General features: G+C 50.8%; 7 protein-coding genes across 7 annotated transcripts; 2 read left to right on the forward strand and 5 right to left on the reverse strand.

Annotated features, from left to right (window-relative positions):
- The first annotated feature begins 548 nt into the window (after window positions 1-548).
- On the forward strand, window positions 549-2922 carry K444DRAFT_7740 (YccV-like-domain-containing protein). The gene is made up of 4 exons (XM_024888701.1): window positions 549-1214; window positions 1266-1419; window positions 1472-2535; window positions 2668-2922. The coding sequence occupies exons 1-4, from the start codon at window positions 766-768 to the stop codon at window positions 2840-2842; spliced, it is 1842 nt and encodes a 613-aa protein (XP_024744081.1). The 5' UTR covers window positions 549-765; the 3' UTR covers window positions 2843-2922.
- Window positions 2923-3001: 79 nt separating this feature from the next.
- K444DRAFT_623383 (cysteine proteinase) lies at window positions 3002-4780 on the reverse strand (the record flags this gene model as incomplete). Its single annotated transcript, XM_024882275.1, has 6 exons — window positions 3002-3555; window positions 3602-3837; window positions 3893-4074; window positions 4124-4229; window positions 4281-4375; window positions 4457-4780. The coding sequence occupies 6 exons, from the start codon at window positions 4778-4780 to the stop codon at window positions 3002-3004; spliced, it is 1497 nt and encodes a 498-aa protein (XP_024744082.1).
- Window positions 4781-5337: 557 nt separating this feature from the next.
- K444DRAFT_515003 (uncharacterized protein) lies at window positions 5338-9243 on the forward strand (the record flags this gene model as incomplete). Its single annotated transcript, XM_024873562.1, has 4 exons — window positions 5338-5769; window positions 5819-5967; window positions 6019-8084; window positions 8135-9243. The coding sequence occupies 4 exons, from the start codon at window positions 5338-5340 to the stop codon at window positions 9241-9243; spliced, it is 3756 nt and encodes a 1251-aa protein (XP_024744083.1).
- Window positions 9244-9444: 201 nt separating this feature from the next.
- Window positions 9445-10419, reverse strand: K444DRAFT_639209 (uncharacterized protein; the record flags this gene model as incomplete). Its single annotated transcript, XM_024884350.1, has 1 exon — window positions 9445-10419. The coding sequence occupies one exon, from the start codon at window positions 10417-10419 to the stop codon at window positions 9445-9447; it is 975 nt and encodes a 324-aa protein (XP_024744084.1).
- Window positions 10420-10764: 345 nt separating this feature from the next.
- On the reverse strand, window positions 10765-13007 carry K444DRAFT_578599 (cytochrome P450). Its single transcript, XM_024877621.1, has 5 exons — window positions 12575-13007; window positions 12348-12477; window positions 11764-12222; window positions 11244-11704; window positions 10765-11180 (listed from the first exon to the last, which is right to left on the reverse strand). Exons 1-5 carry the CDS (start codon window positions 12914-12916, stop codon window positions 10992-10994), a joined length of 1581 nt encoding a protein of 526 aa, XP_024744085.1. The 5' UTR covers window positions 12917-13007; the 3' UTR covers window positions 10765-10991.
- A 559-nt stretch (window positions 13008-13566) lies between these two features.
- On the reverse strand, window positions 13567-13947 carry K444DRAFT_7897 (uncharacterized protein). The gene has a single exon (XM_024888718.1). The coding sequence runs from the start codon at window positions 13801-13803 to the stop codon at window positions 13609-13611; it is 195 nt and encodes a 64-aa protein (XP_024744086.1). The 5' UTR covers window positions 13804-13947; the 3' UTR covers window positions 13567-13608.
- A 144-nt stretch (window positions 13948-14091) lies between these two features.
- Window positions 14092-15314, reverse strand: K444DRAFT_639212 (uncharacterized protein; the record flags this gene model as incomplete). Its single annotated transcript, XM_024884351.1, has 2 exons — window positions 14092-15180; window positions 15240-15314. 2 exons carry the CDS (start codon window positions 15312-15314, stop codon window positions 14092-14094), a joined length of 1164 nt encoding a protein of 387 aa, XP_024744087.1.
- Window positions 15315-16204: the final 890 nt, after the last annotated feature.

Raw genomic sequence — 16204 nt, forward strand, 5'->3', positions numbered from 1 at the left:
CTCCCCTCCCGTCCCCTGGGTACTCCGTACCCTTCCGTTCTCCGGCTCGCCGGTCCCTCGTGTGCCGGCTGACAGGCTGACAGGCGGGCCAATCACCCGGACAGGACGCCACACGACGCCACACCAGCCCAGAGTGGCTTCTTCTGTGGCTGGGCCGTTAGCGGAAAGCAAAGCGAACCACGGCCAGGGGCTGGGGGGGTACAGAGTTTCTCCACGAGCACGACCACGACCACGAGCGCATCCTCTGTGCAAGATTGAAGGGTAGAAATGCGTGAAAAGCCTCACGACCTTCCGTCGTGAACCAATCAATACCAGTACTCGAATGAACATGGCCGGCCTGATTTTTCAGCGCTCAGTCGCCATGGCGGAGTGTGAACTGAAAGCGTACCGTTGCTTGTGGGGGCCCGAAGGGGGCAGGGGGGAAGGGCCGCTCTTTGGATGCGACACAAGCCTCGCCTTGCAAGTGCAAAGTGCAAAGTGCTTTGCATCATCTGTTAATGACCAAACCAGCCCGGCTCTTGTCGCTGGTGGCGTTGAGGTTGACGGGACGGGAGCTTCCAAGGTGGGGGCACGTGTTATCGATAAGCGCATCATCGCGCTCCAGCTCGCCTCGTCTCGCCTCCCCCGTCACCCACTTCCGGGCCGACGATTCACAACCTCGACCCAGACGTCTCTGAATGCACCAAGCAGCAGAACACCCGCAAACCTCGACGCAATTCTACCCACGCCACTCCCAACCCCCTCAACCCCCCCTCCCCTACCAGCATGACGGCAGCAACCACCCCGGCTCGTCAGGAGCCTCCGTCCGCTTGGAGCGACCTCCCGGACGAAGTTCTGCAGCACATCCTCTTCTACGTTTCGCCGAGCGCCCTCCTCTTCAACGTGCAATGCGTATCGAAACGCTTCAGCAGACTTGCCAGCGAGCCTCTTCTTTGGCGGCACCATTGTCGAGTGCATTTTGAATACTGGGACTCGAAGCATCGTATCAAACAGAAATTTATGGGGAATGTGGGAGATGTTGATTGGAAGACCCTCTACAAGCATAGGAAGAACGTAGAATCCGAAACCGCAGCTATTCTGGACAGCACTATCGAGGGGCAGGTCAACCGAATACAAAAGTTTAAATTGATAGCCGACTTTGGATATGATGCCAAGGATACTCTACTGAAGCATTGCCGTACTTCTGAGACGGCCGAAGACGTCTTGGCTCGAAGGCAAGCCGTTGATTATCCATCGCGCTGGATTGTGGTCTAACGCACTTACAGATACTACGCCAATGCTGTTCTAGACCACGTCCATCGTTCTAAAGCATTGGCGGAATGGAAGAAGCTATTGAGAGGCGAACCCGTTTCCCTTGAGAGAGCTCTGGGATCCTTTGATCTATTTGTCTTACATGACCAACATGGAGATCTCCTCGAGGTAAGTGCTTGTGGCTGATGGTTAAGGAAGTTTGCAAATTGATACTACCCAGATATCGGAGATCTTCGATGACCTGGCTTCAGTTCTCCGCGCTGAACATCGTGACCTGGACCAACAGTCTACCCGTATAAAGGCTCTGACAGTGGCTAGGTTTTTACGACATCGCAATCTTACAGGACTTTCCACTGAGCTTGCTTACCGAGACCTGCAAAACACCTTTATTGGCATTGCATTACAGGATCAAGAACATCCTTCACTGCCCCTGATCTCTGTTGCCATATTCTGTGTTCTGGCACAACGAGTGGGCATTGATGCTCGCTGCTGTGGAATACCAAACCATGTTCATGCTATGGTATTCCCCCGAGACGACGAGACACTTGATGGTCGGCCGTTAGCATCTGGAGATCCTCAACCAGACCCGATGTATCTCGATCCGTATCGATCAGACGAGGAAGTGCCGATACACACCCTTAGAAGAATGTTATCGGAGTGGGGTCTTCAGCTAAGCCAACACGCTGAATACTTGGGGGATTCCAGTACAGCTAATGTCATCCTGCGGACCTCCAGAAATATCTTGGCAACTGTCCATGATTTCAGAGCGCACCACGGGAGCGCCGAAAACACCGGACACCCCACGATTCGACTTCATGCTAATCCATTTGCTGATCTTGACAATGCATTTTATGCAGCTCTGTGGGCGAACTATATATTTGGCAACCCTCTCCGGAGATCGGAGGGGACGACTCAGAGCCAATTTATTCCCCTGATATTGGAAAGATTCGAACGGCTTTACCCGATGGATGCTTCTCTGATTGAGCAGCACATTGTTCCGTCATACAATAATCCTACAAATGCTCAACATTGGGAACTTCGAGAAGCACTACGTGTCGTGCGCGCTGCAGACCAAACGCCGAAACAGCTTCGTTTACGCAACACACGAGCATCTCGAGAAGGAGTAAAGTACAAAGTGGGTCAAGTCTTCCGCCATCGACGATATGCCTACACAGCTGTCATCACTGGATGGGACATTGAGTGTGGTATGGATTCCGAATGGATCTCGATTAACCATGTCGATTCTCTCGCTAGGGGGAGACATCAAAGCTTCTACCATGCACTGTAAGTACTTAAGAAAAAGAAGCCCTTGTCTTCTTGCCCAGATAGGCTCCCGTTTCGAGGCCCCGATCACTGGATCGGGGCCGGCTTCACCCCTTCCTCATGTTTTAGAAAGATAAAATAGCTTACGGACAGAACATCTAGTGTCGAAGATACGAGTATTCGCTACGTCGCGGAGGAGAACATTGAAATCATCGAACCAGAATTTCCCATCTCTCTGATGAGTCTGGCTGGCCGATTCTTCAAGCGGTGGGATAAAGAAGAGAGGGTTTTTGTATCAAACATACGAGATGAGTACCCGGAAGATTAGGGGGGGACTTTAGATATGTTCGGGAGAGAGAGAAATTCAGGGATCAACACTTTGCGATTTTCGAGGATGACAATCTGCCACTAGCAAGATGTTTTTCATTACAGTGATGTTATCAGATACCAGAGTAACACTTACTTTCCCACGAAAGCGTTCCTGGTCTTAATCACCCCTCAGATCCATAATAATATCCCTCAGGACCCCGGCCTCAGCAAGTGCTTTAATTGCCACGTATACAACCGGCGCGTGATCTTGTTTTCTTGTGGCTGCCAAATCGTCTTCTTGGGCGAGAGATGCAACTTCTTGCGCATGTTCGCTTCGAAGAGCTTTTTGCTCCGAAACCAAATCTTTGTACAAGTTTAGAAGTCTTTCCGGGTCCGAGATTGCTTTCTCCGCTTTCTTTCTGGCCGACTCGGGAGGATTGGCGTTGTTGACCTGATCTACTGAAATATCGAAGGAGCCCGTCAACTCGTCCATTGACATTGAGAGATCTGATTGGGACTGCATGAACAGCTTCCAATCAGGGATGGCAGCCGCAAGAATCTTCTCAACATCCAAGATTAAATGGGCGTTCTCGGCAAGGCTCCCCTGAAGTGTGTGCAGGGGGCTTTTGCACAAGGACAAGAGATTATACTCAATGTCACCATCTTCGTATTGACCTATTCGTTGCATGATGTTGTCTCTAGCCAGTGAGACCCAATCCTCGCCGTGTTCGCCTTATTGAAGGTAAGAAAATTACTGCTAAAGGACGAGTGATCTTACCAAGATTGACTGGTTGTCTTTGCAGGCCATCAAGTCTCCAGACCGAGCCGTTGATGGGCACATACGCAACGAAATGGTATCCGGCTTCATCTTCGTCTTTCCTCCTCCTCCTCTTCTCCTTCTTCTTCTTGGATGCTTTCTTCGTGGCGATTTTCTTCTTGGGAGTCTTGTTGGCCTTGACCCATTTTTCGTAATCATTTTGGAGAGCTAGATCCGCATTCAGTACATCCATTTTTCTGTGAACAGTTAGAGAATTGTCACCCGGCATAACTGAAGCAGGGGTTCGCCGACCTCAAGAACGAGTTGTGAATATTCCGAATGAAATCACTATGGCTCAGAGCTTGACCGCGGTAAGGGGGCTTCAACAGCTTGGTTGATTCTTTGAAGGCAGTCAGAGCATCTCCTAGTTCAATTTCCGGGGTATTCATGACGATGTTTAGTAGAGAAACCGTAGCACAAGCATTACTCGTTGTCTGAGCAGCATTAGCAAGAACGCGTGTAAATTTGAGGGTCAGCACCAACCTGATTTGCGAACCAGACATGCTTTGGGCATTTGGGAGCATTCTCATCCTCATCTGCATCGTTATCTCGATACTTGAAGAGGAATATCAACCCATATACAGGCTTTCTTCAGAAATGGTCAGTGGTGGCCAGGTTGACTTAGCCGGGGGGTGCATACAGAAGGAAGAGCAATGAATCGTCATCGAGTCCAAAGATCTCCTGAATCTTGACATTTCTGACGCCATATGCTCGTAAAATGTAACTGAAAAGAGCCTGATATTGGCAATTAGTCCTTGAATGCCACAGTCATACAGGAGATTTCATTCGTGAAAGGCAAGAGTCACAAATACTTACTGGATCGGATTCCAGCTCAACCCAACCTTTCCAATTCTGACGCTCCTCTTCTGTCAAAGCCTTCATTGCCTCCTCAACCGGATCGGAAATAATCCCGTTGGAGACAGCACTCTTTCGCCGCCGGAGGCTTCTTGAAGGCACTGGACTCTCGTCTTTGGGCGACTGCGGTTCAGCCAGTGGAGTATCCTTGATAGATGCAACGGGCGTGCTGCGAGTTGATCTTTCTGGAGTCTCACTAACTCGTAGAGAGGTTGATCTGACTCTAGATGATCGTCGTCGCTCCCCCGAATTCAGGTCGGAGGGGAGAAGAATTGGGTCATCCATTTTGAGATATTGTTGATGCTGGATGGCGATATCAATCCATTTGAGGTTGTAGGATCACAGATAAATGGAATTTTGCGCGAGATACGCTCTGGACTATCTCAAAGCTGAGCTGGCGGTGACATAAACTTTGCACTGAGGCAGCGTCGTGGAGTGAATTCTCATCTGCACAAACAGGTAATGAACGGGAAATTCACGGCTGCTACAATAGAAAGTTTCAGCAGGAAAGTGCGAAATAGAGAGGCTTAGAGACATTATTTCAAGCCAAATGGCATCTTTTATGTAAGTCCAGACAAAGGAAGAATGCTTGTTTCTTTAAGTGAGTAGCCTGGAGTTAGGTCGGGTCGTCGTCTCTGACCCAGGCGATTCCGTTGCACGTGCAGCCGCATCCACTGCGGAAAAACGCGTCGCGAAATCAACAACACTCCCTCTTCTTGCCCGAGTTGCGACCTCCACCACCCAGCCCAAAATTCAAAGGTGCTGCCCTGATCCATCGAAAGCCTCCCTCCTCTGCACTGCCGCGAGTACAGAGTGTCCTGAGGGACCTCGATTAGCATGCCATGAACGGAACTCCTCGCATGCGGTCGTCGTACCCTTCGACTCCACGCAGCGCCCAGCAGAGCCCAAGCACGGCGCAAGATGGATCGAGAGTTATATCGCCTCTTCCGAATCTTCCAGATGGCTCCCCTGCTGCTGCGTCGTTCAGTTCTCCTGTCATACCGGTCAACCTCATCGATGCGCCGAGTCAGCGGATGTATACCTTCGCAGTGTATGGGCTACTCTTAGTATGGCGAATATACGATTGGTGGCAGCTTGTGGAAGACGGTACTACTTCCATTGGGCTCTTTTTAAAATGGAGCGCCCTTGATTCGATATTCTTGTTTGGGGTTCCATATTTGCGGATACCTTGGTTGGAATGGTCGGAGACGACATCTGTGGTGGCAGGCTGCTTACATGCTGCTCTGAACATTATGTTGATGTTTCGAATACCGGTGAGCTTCTAAAGGCAGATCAGCGGTCGTTGCGCTGACTCTTGTGTAGCTCCCCATTGAAGGATGGCTGCTATTCATGGCGAAAACCGTCTTCGACAGGGAGATGTCTATTTCTGAGAATAGCGTTCGACCGGCGAGCATTCTACATAACTCGTCCCTTATAATGGGAAAGCAGATTATTAACATTCTGCCCGAAGGGTACGGATTGCAGGACTACTTTCACCAAAAGATCTGCTAACTATGGCTTAGGTCCGTGACTATGAACCCAGACAGTCACCCCTTTTGCGTTGATGGTGTCCGTCCTGTGGTTCACATACCCCTCTATTTTAACCAGACGAAGCCGAAAGTGGTGGAGCTGTTGCGAATCGACTTTGACACAAATGCCAATGAGACTATTGTGCTTTCCCAGAAAGAAGTCAATAGTGCCCACAAGACTCCCGATGACAACCTTTTACTTATAAATTACGCGGCAAGGAAACCTGGTCTCTACCGGCTCCTCAGGGTTGTGGATAAAACCAAGTTGGAGGTTCAGAGGAGAATGTCCGACACGCTGATAGTAAATTGTCCGAAAGCAGCTGTCAAATCAACGGCTTCGGACAAGTGTCTTGGTGATCTCTCGGATCTAACCATGGAGATCGAAGGAACTCCACCACTGAAAGTTGTGTATAGTCGAACGGCCAACAGTGACCAGAGTGTCCATCACTTCCAGAGTATTCAGCCAGAGAACTTTGCCTCGCCTCTTCTGGGCTCTACTCGGGCAGGCACATTAGTTGTTGCGGGGAGCCAGGATGTTTCCTGGGCTCGAACGCATCGGATCACAGTACCTCTCAACGAGTCCATGATCCCTAGCGGCCATTGGTTGTACTCCATTGATGAAATTCATGATGCCACAGGAAATATTGCCAACTTTTCCACCGGAGCTGACGATGGAGAGCACAACTACCCCAAAGGCGCAAATCTTGAGCAAGCATTTACGGTTCACGAACGTCCTGTTGCTCGTCTTACGGGATGCGACTCTCGAAACCCTTTGATGGTAGCAAATGGCAAGAGTGTCCAGCTCCCAGTCCAATATGTGTCTCCTGGCCGGACTCCAGACGACACTTCTCACACTCTAATTTGGAAATTCTCTCCCCTGGACACATTGACGAAGAGTGGGGATCATGGAATGGAAGTGATTCTCGAAGAATACTCCGCAAAGACGGCGCACAACACTCCCGCTATACGCGAACCTGGTCTCTACACACTAACTGGAGTGAAGAGTAAGTTCTGCGATGGAGAGATCAAGGAGCCTGCATCCTGTCTACTTCTCAACCCCCCGGAGCCTCAGTTGTCCATCACAGCGGAGAACATAAACGATAAATGTGCTGGAAACTCGATTGGCCTGCTCGTTGATCTCGACCTCATAGGTACACCTCCTTTCACTGTGAGGTATGAGATCGCTACAAAGAGTGGATCGCACATGGAAAGCGTCAGAGTCCCTGGTTTACGGCATCAGTTAGAGCTTAAACCAAAGGATGCTGGACATTTCAAATATCGGTTCATCTCAATTGACGATGCGGTGTACAAAGGTCACCAACTCGGTGGGAAAGATCTTCTGTTGGAGCAAGACGTCAAGCCACCTGCATCGGCTCATCTCAGACGCCCCTCTGGCACTATCGACGCATGTATTGAAGAACCCGTTGAGATGAACGTTGAATTATCGGGAGAGAAACCTTTTACTCTTGAGTATGAGCTCGTTCATGATGGAAAGCGGAAGAAGACCAAGGAAACCGGTATCGAAACAGACGTCTTGAAGATCCAGACAGATCCGTTAGCCAAAGGTGGAGAATATTCACTGGCTCTCACAAGCATTCAGGACAAGACGGGTTGCAAGATATTCTTGAACAGCGAGGTCAAATTCACAGTCAGACGTCAGAGACCGAAAGTCTCCTTCGGACATCTCGAAGGCAAGCACAAGACAGTTGAGGTGGAAGGCCGACAAGTTGACCTGCCACTGCGCTTGACTGGCCGTTCTCCCTGGACTATCAGATATCGCAATATGAACGAATCTTCCAAAGTCATCCTGGAAAAGACTGCTAGATCCACCAACGACATCATCCGGGTCAACCAGCGTGGGACTTACGAAATCTTGGACGTTTCTGATGATCAATGCCCTGGAACTGCTGATCCTACGGCTTCAAAGTTCGAGGTGGATTGGTTCCCTAGACCTCAGATCAAACTTGCAGACACAGCTGTACTTATTCCTGAAGGCAAAAAGTTCAAAAAACGCGAGGTCTGTGAGGGTGATATTGATGCGGTTGAGGTTAATCTAATTGGTAAGAACTATGGTATTCTCTTCAACGAATTGGAGCTAACTTGCCAAAAGGAACTTCACCATATAATGTTAAGTACCAAGTTCGTCACAAGCCCGAGCATGGATCGAGCTCCATTCAAAACAAAGAATTCGAAGCCGCCCTGGGCCTGGCCACCATCTCGATGGAGACCAGCAAGGCCGGAACGTACGAGTACGAGTTCTCCGAGCTTTCCGATGGCTTGTACGATCACGAAGCCAAAAAGTTCACTCCCCTTGTACTTTCGCAGAAAGTCAATCGAAAGCCTTCAGCACACTTCGTCAAACCCGGACAATCGTACAAGTACTGCAAAGAAGAACTAGCTGGCGATGAAGTTATCCCCATCAAGCTAGGCGGTGTTCCTCCATTCAGCCTCGAAATCGACATCAAGCATCAAAGCAGTTCTCGACCGGAAACTGTCAAGGTTGCAAACATTGAAACAAATCATTACGACTTCCGGATACCCCACCGCGTTCTTTCTCTCGGTGTTCATCAAGTCAGCGTGAGAAAGGTCCGTGACTCCCATGGATGTCAGCAGAAGACTGAATATGGTGCGCCTCACGTTCAAGTCCAAGTCTATGACGTGCCCACCATTTACCCCTTGGATTCCCGTGCAGATTACTGTGTCGGGGAGCGAATTTCTTACACTCTGTCGGGAACGGCACCTTTCGAGATATTCTACACGTTTGAAGGTGTACAAAGGAAAGCCAAGTCCATCACGACGACTTTCAAGCGTATCGCGGAGAAGCCCGGAAACTTCACCATCACTGCCGTATCAGACAAAGCCAGTGAGTGCAAGGCTAGGACAAAAATTTCGAAGCTGGTGCATGAAATGCCAAGCGTTAAGATCAGCAAAGGGAAGCAGGTCGAAGTTGATATCCACGAGGGAGGACAGGCAGAAATTCTATTTGAATTCTGGGGCACTCCACCATTCGAATTCACCTACACCAGAAGCACCAATGCCCGGAAAGGGCAGAAGTCACAGGTTTTGGAGACGAGGCATGAAGTGTCGTATGAACATAGTAAGACGATCCAATCTTCCCAGGAAGGGACTTATGAGGTGGTTGCAATCAAAGATAAGTTTTGTTCATTCTCCACACAGAGAGGGGAGATGGAAAGCAGACAGAGATTGATTCAACTATGAAGATAAGGAATAGATGGCTGTTGGATTGTTTGACACCATAGCGCGGCGCTGGGCAGTGGTCTTGCGAATTTTCTTCTTGATGTTTATAAATACCAAAACCAAAAAACCTGGAATGAACTAAAGATACCCTATAAGATCTATTGTGTCTCTTGAGGCAAAACTATGCTTCGATGTCCTCCGCTTTAACCCCCAAGAAGCAGATCATACTTCCATGTCCATGCACTTGGCATTCTCATAACTCTTTCCTCTCGCATCATCTTGCCTCGCTCGTTCCAGTTCTTTCAAATAATCAATCTCAAACCTATATCTCTTTCCCTTATTCCAATTTAGACCCCAATTGATCTCTCCAGCATCGACCTTCACAGCCCTTAACACCTTCATACCATCCAGCACGTCTTTCTTCTGCTCCCAGGAATAGGTCTGAGGCGGTTCCTGCCAGCTGATCCTCAAGCTCTGCACATCCGCGCCACTCAGCCACTTCCCCACCTTCCTGATCCCCTTCTTGATCTCTGTGATCCGGGCATCGGCTTCAACCTCTCCTGGTTTCGTGGCTCGTTTTTCGGAGCCTAGATGGATGGAAAGACGCAGGTGTTTTATGGAGGAGGTGAGGGCTGATGAGAGAATGAGGTCGCTTCGCATTGTTTTGTGCGTCCAGAGCTTGTAGTTGATTGTTACGTGGACTATTTGCGTAGGGCAGCCGTAGAGGATGGGTAGGGCTTCCGAGCGGATCTGGTGGTTCAGAAGGAGGAGAGAAGGGACTATGGGTTGGGTGAGCAGGATGTGGGTTTGCAGTTGCCGTGGGTGCGGTCCTCGGATTGGGTTGCATGGAGGCGGGAGGAGGTGGGTGTAAATGAGCTCTCGGATTTCGAGGGGCAGACGGAGTAACGGGGGGAGGTCAGCAGGAAGAGCAGGGTCGGGGGGAGTGATGAGCGAGGGCAGCGCCGGTTGTAATGGGTAGGGGTTCCGAGCGTATTGCTGGAGAGAGAGGAAGTATTCACGGAGGGACTGCTTGGGCAGTGCCCACACTGCGTCTTCAGGAAGGAGGATGATGGACTCTATGCTCCGAGCAGGCTTGGATATAGGCAAGGACGTTGTTCGCGGGGACGTGCAGACCCGCTTGTTTGGAGGGGTCGAGGAAGCGGTTAGTCGTTTGGTGAGATTCTCAGATGTTGCCATGATCATGTGTGTGCAAGGACGGAGGAGAGCGACGGTGAGTTCGTCAGTGAAGCGTACAGAGAAGCAGTACGGGGCTGCGTTGGAGCAGGGTGCGTAAATAGAAACGTCTGAGACGTCGAAACGCTTCCAATGGCTGTGGAGATGGATGGGGGTGTGGTTGGGGTCGCTGCAGATCGCCTCGGCTATCTTGGCGGGCGCTGCACGCACGGGAGATCATCAGATAAGATAATTGATATTATGGGCACGGCGGGAAAACATCAAAAAGGACTGTCCTGTACATTGCTCGACTGGACCCATATGGCCGCCACTCAGAAGGACAGTGAAAGATCACAAAGCGAGATGCTGCGTTGTGGAATGCCCAAGAAGGGCTCTTCATTTTCATTCCTCCTCCACTCTTTAGGTTTTTTGACCTCCAAGCACTGAACAGGGAGCTAGTTATCCTTGCTCACCCCAAAACGTACCCCCCATTCCGTTGGAGTTGCAAGGGAATAATCGAGGCTGCCATCGCCCACAACTCCCGAATAGCCAGAGCAGCCGGCACGAAATTCTAAATCCTAAATCCAAGCTACACATTATACAACGTGAGCCCTGACCTTAACTCCATTTGCACTGCAGTTTGTCAATGTAAGGTTGTGCCGGACAACGGGGTCTGTTTCTAGATTCTCCATCTTGTCAAACCGCTGGAGTAGCCTTATTGTGACATAAGAGGCCTCGGTAATTGCGAACTGCTGTCCTATACATATTCTCGGGCCTCCGTTGAACTGCTCGAAGTTAGTCGATGGTGAGGGAGGGGATTTGAAAAATCCCGAGACTGTGGCACTCACGGGCAAAAATTCCCAGCCAACTCGTCTGCCATCCCACCGCTCAGGATTGAAGTCCTCTGCATCAGGTCCCCAGATATCCTTTCTATGATGCATCACATGAACCGAGTAATCGACGGCGGTATTCTTCGGGATGAAAATCGGAGACTTTCCGTCCATGCCACCTCCTCTGGGCAATACAGTATCCTTATTCGCAAATCGACTATTGATCGGGACAACCGGGTACAATCGCAATGCCTCATTATTGCAGTGCTGCAGATACTGGCAGCTCTTAATCTTTCCAAACGTGATCTCTGTTGGTTTGTCGTATGTTCCAAATTGGTCGATAATGATGTCCCGCAGCTTCCGATATCTCACTTCGTCCCGAGTTAAGCAGAAAAATAACCAACCCAAGAGAGACGCCGTAGTATCTCGACCGGCGAGGAGTATGTTTAGCAGTTGAGAGCGTAATTCAATCGGATCCTCTGAAGCATTGAAGTCAGTATTTTAATGGACAAGGGTGCACTGACAGAAATGTACATACGGGTCTCTGCTGCCAAAGCTTCCAAGAACACATATTTCTCTTTCTTTCCGTATTTGCCCATCTTCGATTCCCTTTCCCTAAGCTTGTTCGAAAGCGCAAGTCTGACGAAGTAATCGATAAACTCGTGACAGACTCTGCAGGACTCTTTGAAGCCCTTCGGCCACACAAGCCAATACCGCGAGGCGAACCTCGCTCTGGTGGCAAGAGCCATCTGCCCCCGATCGAATGCGGAAGCAAAATCTGAGGAGTGGAGGCTGTTGACACTCTTTTCATTCTGGTATCCTGGGAGAAGTTGTAATTGGGAGTCGACAGATTCCCCAAAGAGGAACTCAGTAGCGCTGTCGAGGGTCAATCTGAAGAAGAGTACTTGGAGGTCGACGCAATCCGTCCAATTATCACCCCCTATGGACAAATTCAATGCTCTCATCATGTTTTGAACGTGCCTCTCCTCCAGGTCCACTAGACGTTCTGGAATCAGCGTCCCTTCACAAGCAAGAGTCTAGGAAATCGAGCAGTTTCCTCACTTGTGTTGTACTCTGAAGATATTTGGAAAGTGGAATGCGTGCGGAGAGAACTACACTTACAGTCGCTGACTTGATCCCGTGCAAACTGTGGCCTCATCATTGCTCTAGAATGCTCCCATCCTGCTCCATCGGATGTAAATATACCGTTGCCAAGAAGTGGCCAGAAAGTTCCTCTGCGGTTTGGTCCCAGCTGACCACAAGGCAGTCAGCAAAGATTGCTCTGGAGGAGTTTTTGACAGTCACGCTGTCTAAGAAGACAACAGAACATCCCCACTAACGGTACTTACATCCCAATCACAGAAGTTTGTTGCGAGGATTGTCTGGATATTCTTCTCGTCTGCGGTGAAATAGTTCGTGCCTCCCAGAAGTGAGTATTTGTAAGTAATAGCGCCGTTGTCGACTGTTCTTTTTATGGTGTCGACTGGGAATTGCTTGGCCTTGTCGGCATTAATTGCGCGGAGGAGATTGTCTATGCCCAATGGGTATCGATTTATTTGGACTGGCGGCTCTTTGCATCCAAGTGTCCGAGCATTGGCTGCGTTTCGACGCGAGACGAGGAAACTGGAGACGAATAGGTAGATGATATACGCAGCCAATGCCACCAATGCTACCTCAATGGGAAGTTGCATTTCGAGCGCTGGAATGACCAATGCTTGAAGATTTTTAAGGAAGACGAAAGAAGAGAGAAGTTGAGAGAGTCTAAGGACTACGAGATGTGAGAAAGGGTTGGTTTAAATGGAGGATACAGGCACTGGCACTGGCACTTAACTGAAAATGAAAGTACTACGGGTACTACGGTACTACTACGTGCTCCGTACTTATACCCGAGGGTTTTGAGCTCTGCCAGACGGTGACATGTTGGACCGGCTGGCGAAACATGATTCGCGAGGTGTCACCGGTCCGAGCAGCGAGGGCCTTTCTACTCATACTATGCCTCCATTTTGGACGAGGGCAACGGAGATCGGCGCATCCTGTGGAGGGGAGAATGGAAGCCAAAGCGGGGATGATGTTCGAATAGCGCCGGCTCCGTGAAGGCGCAGGTTGTGGCGGCACGCCAACCTCGGCTGGTGCTTCCCCGCATGGAGCATTGGAGACTCGAACCAGACCCAAACCATGCCAGGCCGGATTTTGTCCAATTCTGTATGTTATTCTCATTGCTCTGACGATACTATTATATCCTGTACTTTCGTCTTGGTCTTGGGGCACAATAAACACCTTCAAACCACACCCGGATTGATTGATTGACTGACTATCTACTGCGCCTGATTGGACGGTCCCGAAGCGCCACGCCACTCCTGTATTGCGGGGTGCGGCCAAGCCATCAGGCCCAGCCACATCTCGACATCCACCGCCACCGCCACCGCCAGATCTGGTGACGCGATGCGCGACGCGAGAATAACGCGCGGCGCGTCTTCGTTTCCCGCGAGAGAGTTCCTAATCCTGATACAAAGTCCTGCATTGCCACACCTCCGCAACCCCCCCCCACGACCAACCGGCGGCTGCACCGCTTTGCCATAGCAGGACCATACCAATGTGGGTATGAAACATCATCAAACAATCACCATCACCCCCAGACAGAATCCAAATGCGTTGACGCCGTAATCAGACGATCTTCGTTTGCTCGCCGGAAGCGAAAAGGGGCTGTGCATCGGGCTTCACCCCGCCTCCATGAAAGCACTAACATATATATCTCAATCGGTGCATGCGTAGTCGTGGGAATAGATGAGAGCCGTTTATACGTCCGTAGAAATCATACAAAATGCAACGTAAACTTCGTAAACACAAGTCGTGTCGTGATCGCAGATCAAGGCAGAAGCTCACCTCCCAATTGACCACCCAATTGCATGCCGAGACCGGTACGCTTCGAAGTAGCTGGGCTGACAAGGGGCGGATTGAGGCCGTCAAAGTCGAGGTTTCTTCGGTTGGACATCGCCGGAGTCCTGGCGGTCCTTGGGGTCTTGGGCCAAGCATTCTGCCCCGGGCTCGGCGTGACATTAACATAATCCTCGAAGTTGAAGTTTGAGGAGGGTGTGTTGGGTCCACCGAAGATCGAGAGTAATCCAGCACCTCCTCCGGGGGTGTTCATCATGGATGAAGGCAAGGCCGGGTTCTTTGGGGGTGGGGTGGATGGAGGCGCCATGCGGTTCCGAGATGCAGGGTTGGCCGGAGATGGTGAGGTCGCAAGGAAGAGAAGTAAGTCTGCACCCTCCTCTCCTAGCTTGCCATTCTTGTCCTTGCTTCGACGGCCTCCGTTGCCTCGATTGCGAATTGGAGGAGGAGTGCGTGGGGGAGATGAGCGGATGTGGTTGAAGGAATGGACGGGGAGTGAGTTTTCTTCATCATCTGATAGAGCAGCAAAGTTGGTAGAATGGTCGTGGTTGGGCAAAGGAGACGCTCCAGAGTAGAACGAGATGCCCGGGCCGCTCGATGTCGTGAAGTGGGTTTGCTTCCGAGGTTTGATAGGGGACGACTTTGTTTGCTGTAGGTTGTTGAAGGGGATAGCTGATCTGCCAACGGTGTTCCGGAATGTAGTTGGAGAAGAGCGGTACTTCTTGCTCGAACTGGAGCCTGGGAGGTCAAAGGCATCACGATACGTGCGCTTTGGGTATCCGCTGCCGCTTCTGGTACCACTTCGGGGGCCAATCTGGTCGGAGAAGATTGCGGCTTCTTTGAGGGGGGAGCTCATGAGTTGGCGAGAAGCAGGGAACTGAAACTCCGAATTCGAAGCTGAGCTTGATGAGGAATCGGAAAGTATGTCCCCGCTGGAGAGGGGTCTCCTCAGCCTCAGCTCTTCCTCGACCTTCGGCTCGATTGCGGCAAGGGAGAGGTTCTCCCAGCCCCGAGTAGTCTTGTATTGTGCGAGAGCAAGGGTTGCCTTCAACTTTCTGCTAATCTAGGTTGATGGTGTCAGAGTGCTGATCGAGACCAGAGTCAAATAAGGGAGTGGCAGACCTTGCCCAGTTCAGCCCTCTTCAGAACAGCATCGGCCACCACCTCCGGCTGTTTCTTCTTCCAAGGCGAGGACATTCTCAAGGCGATTGCGCTCGCCGGGTGAATAGATGTGCGGAGCCTAGAAAAGGAGATCAGAATGGCAGGAGGAGGTCGATAGGCTTTGTCGGGCCAAGGTAAGGTCGGCGTCAAAGGTCTGTAACGAGGAAATTAGACCCTTCGAAGGATTGATTGGTCGATTGATTTTATTCAAGGGGGAGCGGGATTGTACGGAAGTAGGCGGAGTGTTTGCAAAGGAAAAGCAAGATTAAAGAGAAGGAGGTTGAAAGTGAGGGCAAGTTGAGCACGGCAGGATGGGAGGTTGGAGAAGAGCAGTCCATTCCTCGCTGGAAGGGTGGAAATCGCTTGGGGGAGCACTGGGCGGGAGACGCGAAGTTGGCGAAGTTGGCGAATTTGGGCCAGTCCGAAGCCAGGGAGAGCAGCAACGGGCAGGGGGAGATTTTGCGAGGGGCAGGCAACCAATGATTGGTCATATTTCACGTTTCTCTGGCCGTGCACGCCAGCATCATACAAGGCATGGGCAAAAGGCTGGCAAGGTGAGAGTGAGCTGGTGTGTTTGTGTCTGTGTCTGGGTCTGTGTCTGGGTCTGCGGAGGACAAGGCCCCAGCCCAGGACAGGTAAATTACAAGCTTGCGGTGTTGGGCTGGGTGGATTTGCAGCAGACAATGGGGAGTTTGTGTGTAGGTAAGATGCAGCCTCCTCTCGAGAAACGCCGTCCCACACATCCTGGAGCACGCAAAATGCCAGCATGCACGCAGCTGCACCACGGTCCACAGCGAGCTCGTAATCTACCGCTTCCCAGTAACAGCCGCACGGCTCAGGCAAGCATGCCCGTGCCGGGAGGGGGAATAACGGACGAGATAATGAATGGCTTGTTCGCTCTCACGGGCTACAGCTGATGAGAGCTC

Source organism: Hyaloscypha bicolor, assembly GCF_002865645.1.
Source record: "Hyaloscypha bicolor E unplaced genomic scaffold K444scaffold_10, whole genome shotgun sequence".
In the NCBI taxonomy this organism is placed as follows: domain Eukaryota; kingdom Fungi; phylum Ascomycota; class Leotiomycetes; order Helotiales; family Hyaloscyphaceae; genus Hyaloscypha; species Hyaloscypha bicolor.